This window comes from Anoplopoma fimbria, chromosome 3 (genome assembly GCF_027596085.1).
Source record: "Anoplopoma fimbria isolate UVic2021 breed Golden Eagle Sablefish chromosome 3, Afim_UVic_2022, whole genome shotgun sequence".
Classification (NCBI taxonomy): Eukaryota; Metazoa; Chordata; class Actinopteri; order Perciformes; family Anoplopomatidae; genus Anoplopoma; species Anoplopoma fimbria.
This window is the reverse complement of record NC_072451.1, coordinates 3,001,727-3,025,876: the sequence shown is the minus strand read 5'-3', so window position 1 is coordinate 3,025,876 and position 24,150 is coordinate 3,001,727. Positions and strand designations below refer to the sequence as shown.

Genomic DNA, 24,150 nt, shown 5'->3' with positions numbered 1-24,150 from the left:
TAGTAGCTTAATCAACAACAAGGTATGCTAGGCTAGTAGCTAGCTTCATCAACAACAAGGTATGCTAGTAGCTAGTATGCTAGACTAGTAGCTAGGCTAGTAGCTTAATCAACAACAAAGTATGCTAGGCTAGTAGCTAGCTTAATCAACAACAAAGTATGCTAGGCTAGTAGCTAGCTCAATCAACAACAAAGTATGCTAGGCTAGTATGCTAGCTTAATCAACAACAAAGTATGCTAAGCTAGTAGCTTCATCAACAACAGGGTATGCTAGGCTAGTAGCTAGCGCAATCAACAACAAGGTATGCTAGGCTAGTAGCTAGCTCAATCAACAACAAGGTATGCTAGGCTAGTAGCTAGCTTAATCAACAACAAAGTATGCTAAGCTAGTAGCTTCATCAACAACAGGGTATGCTAGGCTAGTAGCTAGCGCAATCAACAACAAGGTATGCTAGGCTAGTAGCTAGCTTCATCAACAACAAGGTATGCTAGGCTAGTAGCTTGCTTCATCAACAACAAGGTATGCTAGGCTAGTAGCTAGCTTCATGAACAACAAGGTATGCTAGGCTAGTAGCTTCATCAACAACAAGGTATGCTAGGCTAGTAGGCTAAGCTAGTAGCTTCCTCAACAACAAGGTAGGCTAGTAGCTAGTAGGCTAGGCTAGTAGCTTCCTCAACAACGAGCTATGCTAGGCTAGTAGGCTAAGCTAGTAGCTAGCTTCATCAACAACAAGGTAGGCTAGGCTAGTAGCTTCATCAACCACAAAGTATGCTAGTAGCTAGTAGGCTAAGCTAGTAGCTTCATCAACAACAAAGTAGGCTAGGCTAGTAGGCTAAGCAAGTAGCTTCATCAACAACAAAGTATGCTAGGCTAGTAGGCTAAGCTAGTAGCTTTATCAACAACAAAGTATGCTAGGCTAGTAGGCTAAGCTAGTAGCTTCATCAACAACAAAGTATGCTAGGCTATTAGGCTAGGCTAGTAGCTTAATCAACAACAAGGCAGGCTAGGCTAGTAGGCTAGGCTAGTAGCTTCATCAACAACAAGGTATGCTCGTAGCTAGGCTAGTAGGCTAGGCTAGTAGCTTCATCAACAACACGGTATGCTAGTAGCTAGTATGCTAGGCTAGTAGGCTAGGCTAGTAGCTTCATCAACAACAAGGCAGAGGACATCTTGCAACCCGACCAGCTGGCGAGGTGCAACATGACCTCCTAGCTCGTTAGCTTCCCAGGCTAACAGTTCCCCCTGTTAACACAGAAACACACATTAGATGTGTTGGACCGTGCACAAACAAAGCTAAGCTAATGTAGCATTATGAGGTGATTAAATAACAGGAAATGCACTTGATTGGCTCCCAGTGACGTCATGATTGATTGATTGACATGACGGGCACATGGGTGGTTATTTGACGTTGAGGGTTAAATATCAGGTGACATCCAGGTCGACTAGTTTTGCAAAGATGGTGTTTGTCCTACAAGAAAAGGCGAGAGTTAAATAAAAGGAGGTGTAACTGTGCTTCCTGGGTGTGTTCTACTATTCTGGGTCTGACCGGGCCTTCTACGCACACACACTTTTCCTTGTTACAGCTAGAATGTTCTGTCTCTATGCAACACATTCACCTGGATATCGTGTAACTTGAGCATTCAAACACTGCAAACTTTATTTTAAATGTATTTATTTTACGTGATGACACTTCCAGACCGTCTCTTTTGTTTGAACGTGATTTCAGCAGCAGTGTTGAGCTGAATCATATATTTATTTCTATAACATGGCTTAACAGAAAATGTAATTTTCAAGATCATCTATCATTATATATATGTAATAAGTAAACAAAGTGTTATTTTAAATACCAAGGAGTGCAAAAAATTGGATACTTAAATCACTAATACTAGAGCTGTAATTTTATTGGCTGAATAATCAAAACCCTTTTTTGTCAATCAATTGATTGTTAAAGTTTAAAGCAAAAAATACCAACAATTCACTAGTTTCAGCTACTTATTTGCAAATATTTGCCTTGTATTCTTTTAATAACTTTAATCTCTTCGGGTTAAGTGTGTCATGTTGTGTTTTGGAGACTTGAAATTAGCTTTTTCCACTATTTCTGACCGTAAAATCATATGTATATTAACACAATGTCATTAGAGATCACATGTAAATAGTAAATATTTCTATAGAACACGTCTGAAAAAGCGTTTAACAGATATAACGTGTAACTAAAATCAGGGAACATTAAATAGGAATAAACATTTACAACATTAATTACGCAACATGTGCCAATAGAATTTGGGAATCCAAGACTATAGGATGACTTTAAGGATCTGCGTGTTGATTCATGGATTAATCATTGGCAACTCTGGTTATTGATTAGCCTAATCATTTAAGTCTTTCATCAAGCACAAATGCCAAACATTTCCTGGCTGCATTTCCTGGTTTCTTTATAAGTTTTGGACTGTTGGTTGGACACAAGACATTTTAGGATTTTCGATTAGACTCTGTGTTTATGTTGGGCATGTTTCACAATTGTTCTGGCATTTTTGTAGCTCAAACGATCTATCTGAAAACTAATAAATTATTAATTTTGCCTAAAATACTGGTGTAAACAACCATTATTTTGAATACAGGCAAAAACAAGAGCGTGTTAATTTGTTTTTCTTGTGTTTTCCTTCTCTGAATGTTGAAATAATTCACCCGATAAACATTTTGTTACAAAGACCCTTGCAGCATTGTGGCAAACTATTTTATTTTCTACATTATTACTTTATTTTCCAGTTTTTAAAGTGTCCATGTTATTCCTAAACCATTTCCAGATTGCTAATTAAACTTTCCTCTTGGAACAGACATCCTTTCTTCTAGTTTGACCTGCATGCCTTTTTTAATGTAGTCTGCATTGTAAATAAACAAAATATATTTATATGTAGAATAATATCAAACTTATTTTGTACAATAATCAGATCCATTTTTGCAGTTGTGTATTATTGGGGTTTTCCCAGGATTCAGTTTTCCCAAACCAGTGTCTTCAAATTGTAAAACAAGTAAACAAAACACTTAACAAACAAGTTAGTTTTACACAGAAAAAAACGACCAATTTAGCTCACATTTAGTAAGATTGTACATCAGTGTTACACTTGAAACTACTCAGTACTTCACACCCTGACCCTGACATTCAGAGCTTTGTTAATAACAGCAGCCTGGTTGTCCACACAGTGTAAACCTTTCTGATATCTGACCCCTAAAGATACTGCTGACCGCTCTGCACTGAAGCAGCTTGAGCTAGCGTTAAGTTTACGGTCTTAACAGGATGAGCGGCTTCACAAAAATAACAGCAGCAGCAGCAGGTCAAGATTCAGAGCATATATGGTGATAATCTGGAAACCACTAACATGTGATATCCTGTGCTACGGGGTTATTCATCAAAATGTCATCATGATTTTAAGATCAATAAGCCTACTTTTTCTTTTTATTATATCACCACTGGGGTAAAACTAGGCTAATCTATGCAGTTATTAAACACAAAATACTACTAATATACATTTACCTGAAAAAATATTGGGACAAGCACTAATTTGCCTTCAAACTGTTTTCTTTTTACACCACAAATAAGGTTGTAAAACGCTTTTGATATGCAGTCTCTGCTCAGATTAGTGTTGGTCAAATTTCCCATTTGGGTTTAAGCTTAACAAAACAACTAGTGGCAAACATAAAGAACGGGTTTTTTTTCTCTCTCATTGAACACTGCAGAGAGGTTTGTCCTCTTTTTCTGGCTGACATTGATTGAGGGTTTAGTCCTCTTCGCAGCCATTTGTGCTAAGAATCTACATACATTCCTGCACTGTGCTTTGAGTTAAAGTGAATCAAAATGGACGATGAGAGGCCAAATCAGAACTGGTGGTTGTCATCTTAACGAGCTGTAGAAGATCTACTGTGTGTCCGTATTTACATCCCTTTTATGATTAGTATAGAATGATCCTGTCTCCATGTGTAATGACCGCGTCCTGCTCTTCTCGTGTCTCTGTTTCACCCTCACCTGAAGGTCACGGCAAAACCCCTAAAGATGCGGCGTCTGTACGGGCCACCCACCCGATCCCGGCCGCCTGCGGCGTCTACTACTTCGAGGTGAAGATCATCAGCAAAGGCCGAGATGGGTAAGGAGGCAAAGCAAAGCATTTCCATAACGCCGCATTTATTACGTTATCAAAGGGGCCGGCAGTGTCTGTGTGTTTTTTCCCAGACTTAAACAGTTAGATTAATTGTCATAAAAATCTAGATGAATCCCAATGATTGCATTAGTTCCACAGATATCCTGTTAAACTGATAACTCAATTCCTAAACAGTAGTCAGTGTTAGCATGCTACATATTAGCATCCCATTACCAACAGTACCCATGTCATTAATGTTTCCAATATGATGATTTTTGAGTCTCAGATAAATTATATTTTGACGGTCGAAACATTAGCATATCAACATGCTAGCTGCTAACAAATTGGCATGCTTATCTGGTGGTCTGGTAATTCTGACACGCCAACATATTAGCATGTTAGCATGCTAATGTTAGCACTCAGCTCATAGCACAGCTAGGCTTTAAACTAACGGACGTTGAGCCAAATCTGCAGCCGCACCAACAACCTTTATGAGGTAGAAATGTTTTTAAAACATTAGAAAAACAGAATTGGATGAATGATGAATAGAGGGACAACAATTTTTCTTGGTTTTTTTTCCTGTTTTTTTTTTTTTTTTGTCTGGTATGTGATAAACTGGAGTTTGATGGGGACACCAGTGCAGTTATTGACTTGTAATATTGTAAATCCTAGAAATTGCAACTATCATATGCTATCATCGGCCTTGTTTATCTTGTTATTGCTTTTATTGTTACTGTTTTTACCATATAAAGTGCCTTTGAGTACCTTTTTTAAAGCGCTGTACAAATAAGATGTACTATTATTATAATTAATAAGCTACTCATAAAGCTTAACCTTGTAATTACGACAGCCCAGACAATTATCAGACCTAATCTGGGTTTACCTGCAGCATCGTGACTCATTGTAGCGTTTTTTTATTTTATTTAAGACTTAAGCTTGCATCAGCATCTTTTACCAAAACAACATACTGCACAATAGTTGTCATGAATTCAGTGAAGCTGTGAGTCTTTGAATCTTTTTATGCTAGATCACTAATCATCTAAAGAAAAGATGATCGCCTTCAGGAGATTAGAATCCTGTTCTCTCTCCATATCTGAGATTATAAAATGTGTTTTAGCATGCTGCCATATTGTGACGTTGTCAAAATCTAATCTAAATGCAAGCAGCTTCTTACACTCCTACATGTATGTGAATGCTGATTTAATTTGACTCTGTAGGATCCCAACCTGTCAATCATAAACATTTATGCATTATGGAGGAGTTTATTCAATACAGGAATCCAGAAATCCACATCAGTAGACTGCATAAAATAGAACAATCTAATAAAGAGAAAGCCAAAATCTTCTCAGGGCTGGAGGCCACTTTGTTATCCTCATTTCATCCTCATCTAACAGTGTGGTTTCACATGACTTCATTAGTTGTTTTTCTGAACCAGCTGACCCTCCTCGACCCACGATGTCTGAACACTTTGATAATCATAAATAATAAATTTCCACGTTTTAATTAGATTCTGTCCTGGTGGTGTGTGTGTGTGTGTGTGTAATGTGTTGAACACAGGAAGAATGATTCAAAAGTTGAATTAAATATTTAAACAGCAGCTGAGCTGAGTATTAAGGCACCACAGGCTGTTAATGTGGCTGCAAATAATTATGGAAGATGCTTCACTCTATTTTTCTTTTTTGTGCATGTCCAACTAAACTCTCCACCCTCTGTTCCACAGGTACATGGGCATCGGCCTCTCGGCTCAGGGCGTGAACATGAACAGACTCCCCGGTAAGACAACACTTTGTTTTCTCCACAGTGTTTATTGCCTCCGCCTTCTGGGCGCGGTGAGAAGAAACTCGTCCGTTTGCTTGTGTCACCGTCTGTTTCTAGTGTTTATTGCACAGGAGATCTTTTTTGTTTTGTTTGTGTGGGCGTCGGATTGTCTGCTAGAGATGTGAGGGAGAGACCATTCATTTCAATTGGGTATTTGTCAGATATCTGATTGCACATGCATGTTTTCTTTTTGTTTTGAGAGGCTGGTACAGGATACAAGATCTCTACACGTGTATGTGTTGGATACAAATGTCCATTCAACTAATTGAGAGGTGGAGGCAGAGTATGGAAGGTGGAGGGGGGAGGGGGGGAATTACAACAGCGCTGCACAATGTCATCAGGATCAGACGGGCCTGCATATTAAAACGGAAATACTTGAGTGTCATCTGGATTAGTGGTTGACCTACATGGGCTGTCCAATAGCAAATTCCGATATCTAGAGAACAATACCACAATTTATATTTATATATATATATATATATATATTTTTATACAAATTTCCTGAACTTTAGTGACAGATTAATCTGGATAGAGTGATGGCTATTGGCTTATTAATATTTTGAGGGAAACAATTCTTGTATCAGCTGATGGAATGGACTAAGAAAGGCAGCACACACCAGCGTGGTATAATATGGATATCACATTTATCATAATCCACATGTTTAGGCCGATATTCTCTGCTGATGTTGTTCTATCACTGATATTATAAGTATGCGTTTTTGATAAGATACAAGAAAGTACAGAAATGGCAAAGATACGTTTTATGTCTTTTTTTTTTAAAGCCGTGGGTCCAATACATTAGACTTCTGTAAGTTTATATTTACGCTGTAAAATGTCCCGCTCGGTCTCAATTAAATTTAAATTATGGGAAATTAGTTTATTTGCTTTCTTCCCGAGAGTTAAAGAGAATTGATATCACTCTCATGTCTAGTCAGTTTCGTATGAAGCTGCTAACTTAGCTTAGCACAATTGCTAGAAACGGGGGGCAACGGCTAGCCTGGCTCTGTCATATTACAGAATCCACCCACCTGCAGCTCTAAAGCTCACTGATTAACAGGTTATATCTCATTTGGTGAGCCGATGTGTAAAAATGATGTTATGTGTTCAACCATTTCTTGGTTGCCTGGCAATAATATAAATTTACAGTAGATATTGGTACTGAAAAAGCACGTATCGGTCATATTTATGAGGATTGTCTTCATAAATAAACATGGTTTAAGTCATTTAAAGCATTATTGGCCATGTTTCAAAACCATCATCAACCACTGTTGAAGCATTTCTGCTGCTGCCGTCACTTTTTCTCAAGAAATGTCACCGTTACGACAGCATTGGTCGATGTCAGATCAGCACTCCGCAGAGGTTATCAGGCCAAACAGGAGCCCCCCCCACTCCCCCTTCACCAGTCAGAGAGCTGGACCCGCCCAGTAGCTCCAGTCCCTCCGTACAAAGATAACAGGAGACACCAGAGCTCCCAGCTGATGGAGAGATGCTAATGAAAACTCTCTAATTGTGAGGATCTGGTGCCAAACTGCAGAGGCTGCTTCTTCCTTAAAACTCTTACCAAATGCTCCCAGAACAAACGCATCATATTGCTTGTGTGTTTTAATTTTCTTGGTATTTAATTTGACTTGCAAGTTGGAGCTTTTAATATCCACATTTCAAAAGTACCTAGGAAATAAACTGTTAGGATTTAAGCACCGTTTCTCAGAAACATAAGCTCGTTTAACCGGGAAAAATATAGGTGGTGTTGTATTTTGTGCTGACAACAATTCATATTTCCTCAGGTTATGTTTAGAGTAAATAAATATAAATGATCTGCAGGCTGCAGGTATTTGAGTCAAAGGACATATAAGAAAATAAAGGTTAAAAATGCTAAAAACAATTCTGGGAGGATTTCTAGCTTTCTGTAAAAAAAAAACCTGAATTAGACACAGTGAAAACAACAAACAATTCAAGTGAAACACTGACTTTCTAGGTTTAATTATCATGAAGTGATAATGATCGAAAGTCCCATGTCATACAGCGTGACAAGTGTCCTTGAGCAAGGCATCGAAGCCCCAGCAGATGTCTGCTTCTTGTTGCAGGTCTGTGTTAACCAGACACACCAGTATTTATTGAAGCTTCAGAACGCTGAAAAAGCATTTCCTATTTTTGGCTGGCTACGTTTCCACATTTTAAACCCCCCCAGAAAATGGTTAAAACATTGAGTTGCAGAATCGATTGCTCGGGTTGAGATCGTGTTTATAATCAGCAATTATTTCTGAATATTTGTGGTTTGACATTTTACTTGAGGAGACCGTGCAGGTCCCTGGAAACTCTCCTTCAGCATTATTTTGTTTATTACCACATTCACACTGCATTTTAATTATTTTTTCCGAGCGCTTACATCACTAAAGTCCTCCTCAAGAGTCCATCTTTATTCTTTTTCTCTTGAGTCTTCATTATTGGTCACAATGGCCTAGATGCTTTTGAAAACACTAGACTTTGACCCCAATGTGTTTTTCACTGCGTTTTTATTATTGTGCACGTTTTTTGTGGTTCGAAAACAACCTTTTCCGCTGCCTGCACTGCTCTCTGATTCTGACACCATCACGTCCCTTTCAGGTTGGGACAAACACTCGTACGGTTACCACGGAGACGACGGACACTCCTTCTGCTCGTCCGGCACCGGGCAGCCCTACGGACCCACGTTTACAACGGGCGACGTGATCGGCTGCTGCGTGAACCTCATCAACAACACCTGCTTCTACACAAAGAACGGCCACAGCCTAGGTGAGCAGCGCAGACATTATATATTTTATTGTATGGGCCTGTGTGTTCACCTGTGGGACAGTATTGTCAGTAAACAGTAATGGTGTTTTGGTTTTTGCTACCAAACGGGGAAACCAGGTTTTACAGCGAAATTAAGTTTGGACTGAAAATCTGAGAATTTGTCAACCGGCACTGTAGTAACACTAACCTACTGGTTTACCTGCATTTACATGTTCCAATGAGAAGGACCAGGGTTTTCACCTGCTTGCTGCCTTTGTATATTATAAGTAATAGGGATGGGACTATATAGGTTATATTGAGGTAATATATGCCAATAGTTTGATCGTGATGAATTCCCTTTATTGGTAAAAAAAATTATAAATATGTTAACATGTTTTCATATTGGAGCAGTGAAAAAAATAGATTCTTTAAAAGGGATTATGAAGCTCCTATATTTATACTCAGTCTGACATTAGATTACTTTACTCTAACTCGGCATACTGCTAAGAGTCGCTTTCTTTTCATTCTTTTCATTCTATTTTCTGCCTGAGGAATCCGTGTTCTCCTAAATGAAGCCTCTCTCGTTTGCATGACATTTATGAAATCATGTTACTGCATAGGGCTGTCAAAATTGCTCAAAAATGACATTCGAATGTTCGTTTGGAAAAAAATCACGAATTCGAACTATTCGAATATCTGGTTCACATTCGAATATTATGAGGGACATCGCGAACAGACAGAGGCTCATTCACAAAGCAGATAGAGGCGCTTGTACCGCGGGAGTGTTTTTTCACATTCGAATATTAATTTTCACGTTCGAATTCGCGTTTTTGGATACATTTCGAACGAATATTCGAACTTCGAATATTCGTTGACAGCCCTATTACTGCAGGAAGATGACAGTAACCAGATCACCTCAGTAGGTGTAAACACGGCGACTGGTGTGTGTTTCTGTGTGTGTGTGGAAATATAAATGACAATGCTTCATGTTGACTCTTTTCTCTCTTCCTCTGCAGGCATCGCCTTCACAGACCTTCCAGTAAGTACCCACACTTTGTCCACTCCTGTTAAAGCAACATCTTTACAGTTTCCATTATTAATCAGGACTGTTGGACACCTGGCTGTTTGACGTCCCGCAGTCAAAATGTTTACACTGTGTAAAATGGAAAACTTGTGAGGTTTACACGTTAATGATCGAGGAGTTGGGGGTTCTTTGGATGTAAAAAAAAACACTCTTTGACACTTGGAATTTAGACATTAAGTATTATAATGTTTATGCTCAGCATGCATGTTGTCTGTCCCGTCTGCTTTACCAAGACATAGTTAAACTAGCCCTTTTCTCTTTATATCATTTATATTCTGACCATGTGTTCTGTTATTTTGGCTATAAACGTCATAAACAGGCAGGTTTTTTTTATCTATCGTTTATCTTAATTTAAAAAAGTGTTTTTAAATCAGATCAGATTTATGCTAACACTCAAGTCTGCTTTTTATCTTATCAAGCAAGCTAAAACACAGTGTTGATGTATCTACATAGTTATACACTGACATTTTACAGTTCTCTTGTTTTTTTAAGAGTAATCTAGCTACTATTAGCAAGCAAAACTTTAGGGGGAGGTGTCTGCAATCTGTTTTTAACATCAGTGACTTTCAAAATAAAGCAATAAACACATTATTATTTTTTTCAGCTGTTATGCAACAGTAATTACGCTGTTACACGCTACCAGCTCAGCACCAAACAGGCAGATACAAGTTTGCAACTAGCTGGTGAAGAAGGACTTGAGGAAGGCAGGAAATAGAGCCAAAATGATAATTAATATTTGACTTCATTAGGTCGCCAGAGAGACGACTTCTAATGCTCGTTTCTCTGTCTGCTAATTCGACAACACGATTTCCATGTTAATCAAAATATAAGGCTATAATATGTGCGTGTATGTCAGCTCGTTCAAGGGTGCGTCAAATAATTACTTTATCAATACTACTTAAATAATACTCTTAAATAATACTGTGCTGCTTTGTGCCGTCGTGTCTCATCGTCAGGCGACTCTCACTCCTGTCTGCTCCCCATGCTTCATAATGTGAACGCCTCCCACACCAAAAGGACATTCATCCTAATGGGATTCATGCATGTATTAACCACATCGAGATGTGAGGGGGGGACTGGGCGGGACTTTGTTTTAGTGTTTTCCTCCTTTTCTAGCGAATGAAAACAGTGGAGGGGGCTGTTTCTTTCTCGAGGCTGAGGAAAATAAGAGTCTTAGCCACAACAATAATCCATTGAGCAGCAAAACAGGCTTGGCTGTGAGCCAGACATTCATGTTCCTCCAGAGCTGTGCAGTGAAGTGCGTCACCTCGGCACAGCTGACCTTTGTGCTTATTGGACCGTGACAAAGACAACTCTAAGAGACACACACACACACACACCTTTTGTACTTAATTTAATCGACTGTATTTATTCCATAACCCTTACCCTACTCCTAACTCTCATTCAAACCAGTTCCTTTACCCTGAAATATCACAAACATTCACTCTTGTGCTGCGTTCACACCAAACGTGACTCAAATGTTTCATGTGACGCGAAAGCCAATCAGCGTTGAGATTCTCCTCCTGTCATCACTGACGTTGACATACGATACCTCTGTTAATAGAGACAGGACAGAACTATGTGTGTGTATGAAACATATGGTACAAACGATGACAGCGTGACGTTATTGAGTGTTGATGGAGCGGCTACGACGTTAGCATAGCCTAGCACAGATGGCTCCAAACAAATCATGAATTCCAACTTTTTACAAATCTGCATCATGTTGTAGTTATTTCTGCATCCTTTTTTTATCCGTTTATTGCATTTAAATCACAGTAAAATTGTTTTTTTTCGGGTTCATAGAGCTGTAGTAATCCAGCCTAAAGTAACCGAGAGCCTCTGGATGATGTTATGAACCAGGACAAGACGGCGTTTAGTTTTTCCCCGGGATATGAGGGACTTACACAACATGTACAAAGCAGCAGTAGTGGTTATATCTTCCCTGGTTGATGGCGGTTGACCTCACACACCTTACACACGTCATGTCATCACAGATGTTTCCACGGAACAAGTCATAGATGCTTACTTAACCCCTTTGGCTTTGGCACGCAACACGTCAACAACTGGCTCTAAATCCTGTTTGGTGGAGTCAGAACACATTTGTACTTGTCAGGAAGTAAATTATTTAGTCATGAAATAATATTTATTGGTTACATATTTTCATAAATGCCATAACAAATCAGTTTAGAGTTTGCAGTGATGTTTTTATTTTTTTTGTCTCGCTGCCCAGATTTTAAGGTTTTGTGTGTTTTTTGTTCTGTTGTGGAGTTTGTAACCAAGAGCTAACTGCTGTTTATCTGTATTTTGTCAGCTGTCAAATGATCCTACAGCCTTTGAAAAATGTCTTATTGCTCATTGTTGTCCAAAAATTAAAACCAACACATCAAATGACCACTCTGCTGTTACCTTGCAAGGCAGCTGGATTCTCGCGACGTCACTAGATTCTGCAGAAATCTATCTTGTCTTTAAGTAATGCATTTTGTGTCTGAAACCAACAGTTCTACGGACCAATCAGAGTCCTGTGTGTAGCTGGTGGTGGTTAGGGGCGTGGCCTATGTGTTTGTCAGTTAATTGATCAGCTTGATAGATGCATTATGGTCAATATTTGCAACAGAAATCCAACTCATTAGCTCTTTTAATGTCTCAGGAGTTTGAACTCTTGCTCTCCCGTGAAAAGTTGAGCCTGCTGCTGCATATTTATTCTAGAATCATCTTGTAAAATCGAGCTTTATGGGATAATTTTAGACAAAAGCTGACTTCCTTTTAGATTTTCCGCTTTCCTGTTTTTCCCCTCTTATTGTTTCCTGTTTTGATTTATTATCCAGATTACATTCCCAAACCCCCGTCTTATCATCCTAATTCTTTACTCTCCAATCTCCCTCCGCTGCAGCCCAACTTGTACCCGACGGTGGGCCTTCAGACTCCGGGGGAGGTGGTGGACGCAAACTTCGGCCAGCACCCCTTCGTGTTCGACATCGAGGACTACATGCGCGAGTGGAGGACGAAGATCCAGGCCCAGATCGACCGCTGCCCCATCGGAGAGCGCGAGGGCGAGTGGCAGTCCATGATCCAGAAGTAAGAGGATCGTAAAAGTTCATTATTTCGGGGGGTTAACCTGTGCGATACATGTTCACTGTGGTATAATGGGGGTTATGGCGAGAATACAAGCTTGATTTAGTTTTGTCATTTGATGATATTTACTGTTTTTAGTGAAGTTTTAGTCAACAAAAGTTAAAACATTTTACTCTGGTATTTTTGTGTAGAATTTTACACTCGTTTTAGACTTGAACTTCTATTTTCTTGTCTTCTTAAGCATTGATAGGGTTGTATCCGTCACTGATGTGTACAGTTACCATGGTTACAGGTGCCGTTCTTGTCCATCACATGGTTAGCAGTCAGATCAGCTTGTTGTCGGTTGTTAGCATGGGCTGTATACAAGTAGTGGACGTAGCCATTGGTTTGTGGACTGCCGTGTTGAAGGCTCAAACGGCGCTTTTGCCTTCCCCATCTGCAAAGTTACCCATGGAGTTGGCTTGCGAAGGGTATCGTTAGGATTTCATCGACTCTAGTACTCTTATCAATAATCTTGGTTCTTTTTGACTGTTTTGTGAGGGGAAAAAAGAAATAAGAAAAGAATCAATAGTCTTTCTTGAGCAACAATTCAAGAAGTTCCAAAATACATTCACAGCTAAACAGTTTATCCTGTTGTTCTGATCAAACTAACGTTAGCTGCAGTGGACGAGGATGGACGGCTGATCTCCAAACAGTAGAACACTGATCATTTCTGCAGACTGATGTTCTGCTAGTTGTCCAGATGTTGAGATGAACTGCTGCTGTTTCCTCCCTTAACCTGTGAGGCTTTTATTGAGTTTGAGACAACAAGAGTTCTCAGCTTCTACTGGAGGAAAATGTAGAACCACTTTGGATCTTTTGGAGACAGAGAGGACGTTTGAGACGAGGACATCTCACTCAGGAACTTCCAAAGTACTGATAGCAGAACAGTTAACTCCAGACCGCATCACCACTATGGGTATTTACTCATTTAGAACCCGTCTAGATCCCTGGCATTGACTAGCTGACCACTAGCTTCGATTCCACAGCACGCAAGTTCCTGAGTAAGACATTAAAAGTGTTCAGATGTCGGGTTTTTATTGTGGAAAAAAACGGTTGTAAACAAATGTCTTTTTGTCGTGCTTTTTTAAACGAACCACCCGAGGTAACTGAAGATTTCAGCTGTAAGAACGCAGCAGCATCAGGCTCATTATGAGCTAACTGGAGGTTCTGGATTCACGGCGGGTTATTTCTAAATCTGTTTCTGGAATTCAACTCTTCAAATACGCAAAAAAAAGGAACTGGACACTGTATGTGACCATAAGAGACCGCTGACACGAGGAGGACCGGGGTCCAGATGGACCACTTCCCCATCAGAGAGCAGCAGGAAGTTAAAGCTGTGGGACTTGGTTTCTCCTCATGCCATACTCTGATGGGATTAGCCCTCTGTTGCTATGATTACTTGTCCTGAATGGATTTAATCTCCATTTGATGGGGGGGGATTGGGGTTGCGAGGCGGGGCGGAGTGGAGCCGGTGCCTTTTCTTTTTTTTTTTTTTTTATCCAGGAAAGTCGCCGCACTGCGTGGGATTGGAAACGGGAAGTTTCTGTGCTGGTGTCGGATTGGTGGATGTGGAGTGTTACCGTGTTTGTAGAGCAGCAGTGACCGAGCAGAGGCCTCCGATCACAGATTTTTTTAAGCTTTGTGCAAATAAGAAGAACATTTATCTTACACGCATACTTAAAAGTTAATTCCAGTTTATTACAATTTAGGTCTTATTTTTGTAGTTTGTCAGTATTTGTAAAAAAAAAAAAAAAAAAAAAAAAAATTGTATTCTAGAGTTATGCTGGAACCAGTTTAAAGTTAAGCCAAACACCAGACCAGTGTTCCAAATTGAACCACTAGGTGTCGCACTTTTGGCTGAGAATAAATGAAGAGAGAATCGAGCGATTCCAGTCCTCTTGGTTGGCGTTAATGTTCCTCTAAGCTGGTTTGCCGACCGCCAATAAACACCAAAGAAGAAGAAGAAGAAGAAGCAGGGCGTAAAGCAGCAAACAATAGCCTCGTCTACTTTTCAGCTCACCTCTTTCGTCGGCTTCAAATCCAAAATGTTGCCTTGTAAGAGCCGTTTAAGTTTTCTTTGAGACTAACTCTGCCATTTCTCACCCCCCCAAAAAATATCAAACGTTACTGTGTAATTACTTATTTATAATACTTGTTTTTTTACTTATGTCTCTTGTTTGCACTTTTCTCTCTGCTGCTGTAATCCTGCAAATGTCCCCGCTTCGGGACTAATAAAGGATTATCTTATCTTATTACATGATTGTACATTTACAACCAAAAATGTCCGTCGTTAAAACACAGTGTACAAACCAACTTCATGGTTCAGCTTTACCTAGTTGAGCGCTCAGTTTCCTGCACAAAGAGTGGATTATTTGTTATTTCAGGTGTGCTCACTGAGAGTTTTATCCCTAAATCAAATGTTTTTTAAGTCATTTGAATAAACTGTTTGCATGTTTACGTCCCGTGTTCTGTCTGACTGCTCGTTTTTTAAAGACTTCCTATTCAAGGAAAGCACATAAACGAACCATGTTTCCTGTTTGTTAGAGTTGATGACAGATGACCGTTCTTCTTATCTGTTAAGTGTAACGCTATGAAGGTTTTTTTCTATTTGTTGACAGTGTTTTTTTGTGTGTGTCTCTTCAGGATGGTGGCTTCCTACCTGGTGCACCACAGCTACTGTGCCACCGCCGAAGCCTTCGCCAAATCCACAGACCAGGCCGTGCACGAGGAGCTGGCCTCCATCAAAAACCGACAGAGTGAGTCCTTCAGTGGTTTCTTAATAATGCTGGTAACCAGGTTTAAAAATAGGAACCAGAAATCTACCAGGTAGTATTTAAAACCTGATACTGAAACGTATATTCAAGTGTGTCCTGCTGTTAACAAAAATAAGGTTTTATAAGGTGAATTTGTATGTGCAAATATAAGTATTAAATATTTTAAAGTGCACAGGATAACAAGTGTTAAATTGTCAGAATCTCTCATCAGATTTAAAGTGGCAATCTGTGATTTTTTTTTTTTTTTTGATTCTTTTTTTGTGTGTTTTGTGTGTGTGTTTTGGTTCATTTTGGTTTGTGTGTTTTGGTTTCTAGATGTGTCCTGAATCCATTTTACTCAGTATTTTAAGCCACATTTTAGTGACTAAATTCAGTATACCAAGTATGCTGACTCTTCTGTGGAGTTATTTTGGCACAAATCTATTCCTTCCTTCACAATCTGTGGTGCCAATGTTGATCACCTGTCATTCACTCTACGGGTGGAAGCTTTGACTCAGTGTGGGCATGAATTAATCACCAAAATATTAACCTATGATAGTGAAAGTCCATTTCTGTTTCATTCAGAAAACAAGGACTTCTCAAAAAGTATACCTGTAAAGTTACTGTGCAATTTTTGGAGAAAAAAGCAGAGGCACCACAGAAGAAGAATGTTCTCTGACATGCAAATGTTAATGTTTTTATTAAATGGCCATAGGCTACAATAAATGTTTAGTTCTATGAAAATATGGAGAAGTATTCAGAATCTCAAGTGTTTTTGGTGCCAGCACAGCAGACGGACAGCCTCATCATTGTAAAGACACTGTGTCAGCGTTGCCTCGTGTAAACATGTTGACTGTTCTGGTCTGCAGAGATCCAGAAGCTGGTGTTGTCAGGTAGAATGGGCGAGGCCATCGAGACCACCCAGCAGCTCTACCCCAACCTCCTGGAGAGGAACCCAGACCTTCTCTTCATGCTCAAGTAAGACCAAAGCTGCATCTCAATGATTTCTTTTTTTCACATTTGATTGAATTAAATCACATATTTAACGATTGACAGCCTCTTATTACTTAAATATACTAAAATAAAGGCCATATTCCAACAAAAACGTGCTGCTTGTGGCCTCTTTGGCTTTATTTAAACTGATAATAGTGATTATATTCCATCTCCTTCTTCTTTTCATTCTCTTCTTCCTCTGTCTCCCCCCTCTGCGTCCTCAGGGTGAGACAGTTCATAGAGATGGTGAACGGGACGGACAGCGAGGTGAGGTGTCTCGGAGGTCGCAGCCCAAAGTCTCAGGACAGTTACCCCGGCTCCCCCCGGCCCTTCAGCAGCCCCAGCCACAAAGCCAGCAGCTCCCAGCCTTACATCCCAGGTACCGACCATACAGAAATACTTTTACTGCCAGTTACCTTGTTTTCTTCACAGCCGAGTATCTATTCTGCAAAATGTGCTTAGTGTGGTTATTTCCAAACAGATTTACCTCATCATTTTTATTGGCTGAAACACTCTGAGTTCAACAAATTAACATTTATCAAAAGTTAAAGTTCAGCTGCAACTTTTTTGGTTTTTTTTGTCAGGGTTTGACAGTAACTGCTGTAATGGTGTGACGTCTAATAAGAGCCACAGCTCCTCCCCTCACAGTCACAAGCCCCTCCCCCCAGGCTCTGGCTCCACCCTGCCAGCGTCTGATGTTAGCCTCAACGGGAGCCACAGCCAACCGCCCATAACCAGGTACTGAGAAGAAAAGAAAACGCATTAAAACTAACGACATTTCATTCAATTTTAATTTTAAAGCTGAATTCATGCTTCAGAAAAAAGGGCTGCGATGGTAATGACCTCTTGTAGGAACTGCAACACCCTTACACAGACTTAAATCCAGAATAACTTCAATAGTTTAAACCTAAATAGACCGTTATACAGCCGACATTATGATGACGTCATGCTGTAAGATGGAGGAGAAACAAATCCTAGACTGGAGGACAACACGTTGAACACATCTTTCTGTGTTGTTGGGTGCCGGAATCGATATTAGATGCATGTACAATATCAACAAAGCATTTCAGAGATGGAGCGGCCTCCTACCAACACTCCAGCTACAGGAATACGTCATATTTCCTAACGGTAAAGAGTTCTATAGCATATCTATCTATCTATCTATCTATCTATCTATCTATCTATCTATCTATCTATCTATCTATCTATCTATCTATCTATCTATCTATCTATCTATCTATCTATCTATCTATCTATCTATCTATCTCTCTCTATACCTCTCTATCTCTCTCTCTATACTCTCTATCTATACTCTCTCTCTCTATACCTCTCTCTCTATACCTCTCTTTCTATACCTCTCTCTATATACCTCTCTCTCATTATACCTCTCTCTCTCTATACCTCTCTATCTCTCTCTCTCTATATACCTCTCTCTCTCTCTCTATACCTCTCTCTCTCTCTCTCTCTCTCTTTCAGTATAAATACTGCGTACTTTACTGTATTTATTTTCATATACATTGCCTCTCTATATACCTCTATATCTCTCTCTCTCTCTATACCTCTGTCTCTCTCTCTATACCTCTCTCTCATTATACCTCTCTCTATACCTCTCTATCTCTCTCTATACCTCTCTCTCTCTATACCTCTCTCTCTCTCTCTCTATACCTCTCTCTCTATACCTCTCTTTCTATACCTCTCTCTCTCATTATACCTCTCTCTATATCTCTCTCTCTCTCTCTTTCAGTATAAATACTGCGTACTTTACTGTATTTATTTTCATGCATTGCCTTAACGAGCGATTTAACATCAGTCTCTTCCAGCGGTTTTAACATCTCCACCTTACCGCAGTGATGCAGAAGTGTACTTGGTACGCTGTGACATCACTGTTGGGTGTGGCTACAGGGCCGACGGAGCACCCTTCACACCTTTTTACTTTACTAATTAGATATCTTATCCAGGAAGGAACTATCTGGATACAGAATCAGACGACCAGATGTAACGAGAGTTAGTTTCAAGCGACACTTTGAAATCGACACGCAGCCTCCATTAGGGACGAGTCACTGAACTTCCTGTGAGCTGTCACTCATACTGACTGTCCTTCTCCTCCTCGCGTCCCGCCTCAGTAGCGACGTGGATATGGAGGTTGACCACTTCACCAACGGAGTGACAGAATCGTCCTCCAATGGTTTCCTCAACGGCAGCTCCAAACACGCCACCGAGCCCGACGACTGTGACGCGGACATGGGTGAGTAGAGTGTGTGTGTGTGTGGAGGTAGTAGTGGCTTATAATGAGCGTTTATCAGCATGGCAGTGTTCTCCAATGTATATTTGTTCTCTGGTTGATACTGCTGTGTATTCTAGCGGCCTCTCTGGGAGAAGTTGTGCTCTTTTTTTTTTTTTTTTTTTTTTTTTTTTTTTAGCATCTAGAATTCTTGGATGAATCCCTGGTGAGAAACTCAAAAGTTTTCTGCCCTAAAGCTTTGTTTTTACTCGCATTTGGCGCCGTAGAGTGAGCTCCAAGCTCCAAGCATGAACGGAGGCGTTTATAAAAAATGTCCTCAGAAGCTCCAGAGTGCGTACAAACAAAATGAACTGTAAAGAATCAAAAATACGACGAGTGTAACTCAGAGATATGCCCGTAGATTGTAGGTGTAACTAGGAGGGATTTTAATGATCTGTAAACTGATATCTCATATTCATGGGCTCCTTTATTACCTTTGTACATTCTGTAAAGAAAGAAGTGAAGTATTAAAAGCATTTTAAAGAAACAAAATTGGAAAATTTGGCTGCTAAATATTTACTCAAATGGAAGATTTTTTTAAGACCTCCTTTTCCAGCTTCTCTACAGCGAGTATAAACTTTAAGCTTTAGAGGAAAACGATACGATTCCTTCTCTATAAAATGTCTTTTTTTTTTTTTTTTTTAACACTTTCTGGTAATCAGGTTTTTGCATATTTCCAAAATAAGCACTCCAGCTAAATGCCCGTGCTGTTAAATGTACCATCACTGCATTAAAACGTTCCCGTTCTGCACGCCGAACCGTCCCGCGGCTCCGCAGAGGTGGAGTCGACTCAGTCCAAGAGGCAGCTGTGCGGCGGGAGCCAGGCGGCCATCGAGAGGATGATCCATTTCGGCAGGGAGCTCCAGAGCATGAGCGAACACCTCCGCCGCGAGTGTGGCAAGAACTCCGCCAACAAGAAGATGCTGAAGGTAACGCACACAACACCTCACGTCTTTTCAGCGCAACGTTTGTCTGAGTCGTGCTGATGAGAACCCAACATTTCATGATTTTGCTGCTTCAAAATAAAACTTCTATTTTGAAGAATTTTATAGGAAATGAAACGTTTTACTATTTGTGTAGTTTTTAAGAGAATCATACTAAAAGTCAACAAACTAAGCTAACTAAAAATATATTGGTTTAAGTACAGAAACGTATTAATATTGTATTTAATAATTTAGCATAATACCCAATTCCATTCATAACACTGAGTCCTGAGACCCTGAGCTAAACTTTGGGACAAATAATGGTGTAATTAACTTACCAGTAACTTACTGGTCTCGTCAAGAAACAGTCCGGCACATAAAATGGGTCTTGAAGGTTTACAAATAAAACAAAAAAATAAATAACGTGTTTATTATTGAGCTTTTGAGGGGCTGTAATGTGGATTTTGTTATCTTTTTGACCAGAACAAGACGAGCTGTTTTCCCGTCTTTTTTTCTTTTTTTTTTTTTTAGTCTTTGTGCTAAGCTAAGCTAAGTGGCTGCAGGTGGTAGCTTCATATTTGGTGTACAGATATGCAACTGATATAAATCTTCTCCTCTAGCTCTCAGCAAATATTTCCCATAATGTTAAACTATACTATATATATATATATATATAAACTATCTACTGGTAGTAGTATAAGTGTACTACAGAATAGTACACGTGTTCCTGTAGTATACGAATGAGAGGAGGAGAAAGTGAGGTGATCTGTTGTTGTTTGGCTCCTCTTGCAGGATGCGTTCAGCCTGCTGGCCTACTCGGACCCCTGGAGCAGCCCGGTGGGCTACCAGCTGGACGCCATCCAGAGAGAGCCCGTCTGCTCCACTCTCAACAGTGCAATATTAGGTAGGTCAGCTGTCCACGCATATTCAATATAGCCGTGTTTCCACCAAGTACTTCCTGGTTGTTTTAGTCCTGGGACTGGTTTTCAAAGAACTAACCGGTTCCTTCAGCTCAGTGTTGTCTGTGTTTCCATGGCGGTCAAAAGACCTGTGAAAAATTTGACACATGAGTGAAAAAGCAAGAGAGCTGCTGGTGGTCGTAGAGGAAAACACAAAACACAGTCTGCAGTTCAGTGTGTTTATCTGCTTCATCTTAAAAGAAAACACGCTGAGAAAAATAGACATTTACTCCTGCATAGTATTTAAGATAAGATAGAACTTTATTAATCACAAAGGAAGTTCTTGTACCAGAGTTTCATTAAAGATTACAACAGAAGAAAAACAAAGTATAAACGTAAAGTAGCAGTCAAAAGTTTGGACACACCTTCTCATTCAACTACTTTGAAGAATCTAAGATATAAAACATATTCTGGTTTGTTGAGCATTTGTTTGTTTACCACATAATTCCATATGTGTTCCTTCATAGTTTGGATGTCTTCAATATTAATCTACAATGTAGAAAAAAATTAAAATAAAGAAAAACCATTGAATGAGAAGGTGTGTCCAAACTTTTGACTGGAACTGTATATGAACAATAGAATAACCATTATTAAGTGTGAAGAAATAATACTGACACCACTCCAAAATAGAACACAATAATAAGTTACGGAAATAAATAAACATAAAAAATTCAACTAAAGTAGAGAAAGTAAAATAGAACAAAGTTCCTGCTGTCGAAAAAAAGAGGCTTATGTTTAAATTTGACAACGAGACGACCAGGAAGACGTGGAGGGAGTGGTCTTCAGATAACAGACTTATTTTAGTGTTTGTTTGTTTATTCTATTGTTTATTTTCTTTTTTTTTTCTTTAATTTGTTATGCTATTGAACTATGTTTATTGATGACCAATCATCAAGGAATTCGTATGTGCAATCGTACTGACACCATCATCTCTCTCTCTGTCTGCAGTCCTGACATTTTTGTTCCCCCCTTCTTACTTTTTCCCTACACTAACCAAAAGACTGACTAAATCCACACAATATATCCACCATGCAATATATTTTTTTGCAAAATTGAAAACCATGCTGTTGGTTTATATAATATTTTAGAATTTAAAATTTATGTTTTTGTATTCTTGTTTTCTCTACTTATGTTTCTTATTTGTTTTTCCCCCTTTGTGGGACTAATAAAGGATTATCTTATCTTATCTTATCTTTTTTCTCCCTGCAGAGACTCACAACCTGCCCAAGCAGCCCCCCTGGCCCAGGCCGTGGGTCAGGCGGCCCAGTGCCTCGCCATCATGGCACGGACTGGCAGCGGCTCCTGCGCCTTCGCCTCCGTGGACGATTACCTGCACTAGCCCCACGTGTACACACACACACACACACACACACACACACACACACACACACACACACACACACACACATACATACACACACACACACACACTCTGAGGGACCTGTCCATAAAGAAGTGTCTCCTTCCACCTCCTCCATCAGTGTAGTCCTGTTATCTGAGGAGGCGCTTCCTTTCTGCACTATAGCGAGTCGTAGAAACATAAACCAGCTCACTTCGCTTCCTGTTCACGAAACACCGCTGAGGACCAGGAGTCGCTTCTGGACAGATCCTTTAGACCGCTAACCGCACACACACACACACACACACACGTACATTTAAAATGAAACCTGCAGACACACACACACCACCTCCCCTTTCCATCCTAAATATGAAAATACGCCTCCACCTTGGTTGGCCTCGCATCCTCCCCACCTCCACCTTTTAGCGAGGCTGGCGTCTGCATCATTCTGACCGACAGCGGGGACGCCAACCGAGAGTAGCCGACTTGAAAAAAAAATACTCGAACTGGTTTGGACTCGCCGCAGATACCCAGAACCCCCCCCCCCCACCCCTTGTATACCCGGGGGGGGGGGCATCAAAACCGGAGTGGGACAGACTGACAGGAGAAAAAAAAACCCAGAATACACCTGGTTAAATATAAATGGAAAAACAACAACAAACAAAAAGAAAACGGACGAGTGAGGTCCGTCTCCACCGAGCGTTCCTAACATGAGGCTCCGTTTAGGGGTAGCCCTACTGCCCCCGTCACCCCCCACCTGCACCGACTCCCTCCCTCCCTCCCCCCACCCCACCCACCCCACCCTCCGCTCACTTCAGGACATCGGCGGAGACCCTCGTGACGCATGATGTGGACTCGGGACTTTGAAGAAGCCGGAGAGAATCTGCAGAACTCAACTTCAACGTTCCCTGTTTTTAAAGAAAAAAATATCTTTTTTGTGTTTTTGTTGTTTTCATGGGCGGAGTGGAGGGGCGGTTACCTGGCTCTTTGTTTTTGTTTTGTTTTTAGTTTCTCCAGGTTTACAAGGCATGGTGCAGTCGACCATTATTATTATTATTATTATTATTATTATTATTATTATTCTAATTCTCATTATATTAATTATTGTTACTTGCATTCACAGTATATTTGTTGAGCGCCAGCAAGAGCAAGTTCCACTTATTATAATAAAGGTCCCGATCCCACCGATGACAGCGTGTGTACATGTTAACGTTTATATATGAATTTAACAAAATGGAATTATATCAATAGAGTGAGATATTTAGTTATCAAATGAAAAAGGAAATCCGTGGGAAAACACACACACACACACACACACACACACACACACACACACACACACACACACACACACACACAATCCTTTAATGCTTTGTACTGACGCCAGTGACTCCTGAAGCGTTCTGGTCGGTCCTAGTCTGTACAAGTTTTTATGTCTGGTGTTTTGTTGACTCCGGGGTTCCTACGTTTGGGAGGACGCTGATGTATTTGAGAATCGAGATCCTGAAACACAAAAGGTTTGATGTCAGAAGTAACACGTTTTTCGTTTTTTTTGGGGGGGGTTTACTACCACCTAGCTAGTGGTAGTCAGTCAACGGGAAAGAATCCTCAAATGCTTCCGGACAAAGTCTGAAATTTCCCCCCCCAAAAAAGGAAACCCTGTGTAGGAACCCTGCAATGACCTCTGACCCCGTTTTTACGTGTTAACCCCCCCGCACAGCAGGTTTGATGCAAACATTGTTATTAATCTTTATTTTCGTATCGATGTCTATGCTAATCCCTCGAGCCACAAAGAACTCAGGAGCTAGAATGTCCCTTTGTTCCTCCTCCTCGGTTTTAAAATGGGAAGTTCCAACCAATGCCCCCCCTTCCATTTAGCAGCACAGCGACGGGCTTTTCAAACCAGAAAAAACAAATAACAAGCAACGGCAAAACTGAGCAGCTATGAAGTCAGATCTCTAAACGTACTCTGCATCTGATTTAAAGCTGAAATGAGATTTAA

General features: G+C 40.2%; 1 protein-coding gene across 1 annotated transcript in view; it reads left to right on the top strand.

Annotated features, from left to right (window-relative positions):
- ranbp9 (RAN binding protein 9) overlaps positions 1-22,228 on the top strand; it is a 22,789-nt gene extending 561 nt beyond the window's left edge. Inside the window, 14 exon segments of the mRNA XM_054624403.1 lie at positions 4,028-4,139; positions 5,854-5,906; positions 8,556-8,723; positions 9,719-9,741; positions 12,677-12,861; positions 15,544-15,656; positions 16,523-16,631; positions 16,871-17,025; positions 17,231-17,384; positions 18,770-18,891; positions 19,705-19,856; positions 20,643-20,754; positions 22,019-22,045; positions 22,048-22,228. Coding sequence (XP_054480378.1) covers positions 4,028-4,139; positions 5,854-5,906; positions 8,556-8,723; positions 9,719-9,741; positions 12,677-12,861; positions 15,544-15,656; positions 16,523-16,631; positions 16,871-17,025; positions 17,231-17,384; positions 18,770-18,891; positions 19,705-19,856; positions 20,643-20,754; positions 22,019-22,045; positions 22,048-22,148 — 1,586 coding nt within the window. The 3' untranslated portion in view covers positions 22,149-22,228.
- The last annotated feature ends 1,922 nt before the right edge of the window (positions 22,229-24,150 follow it).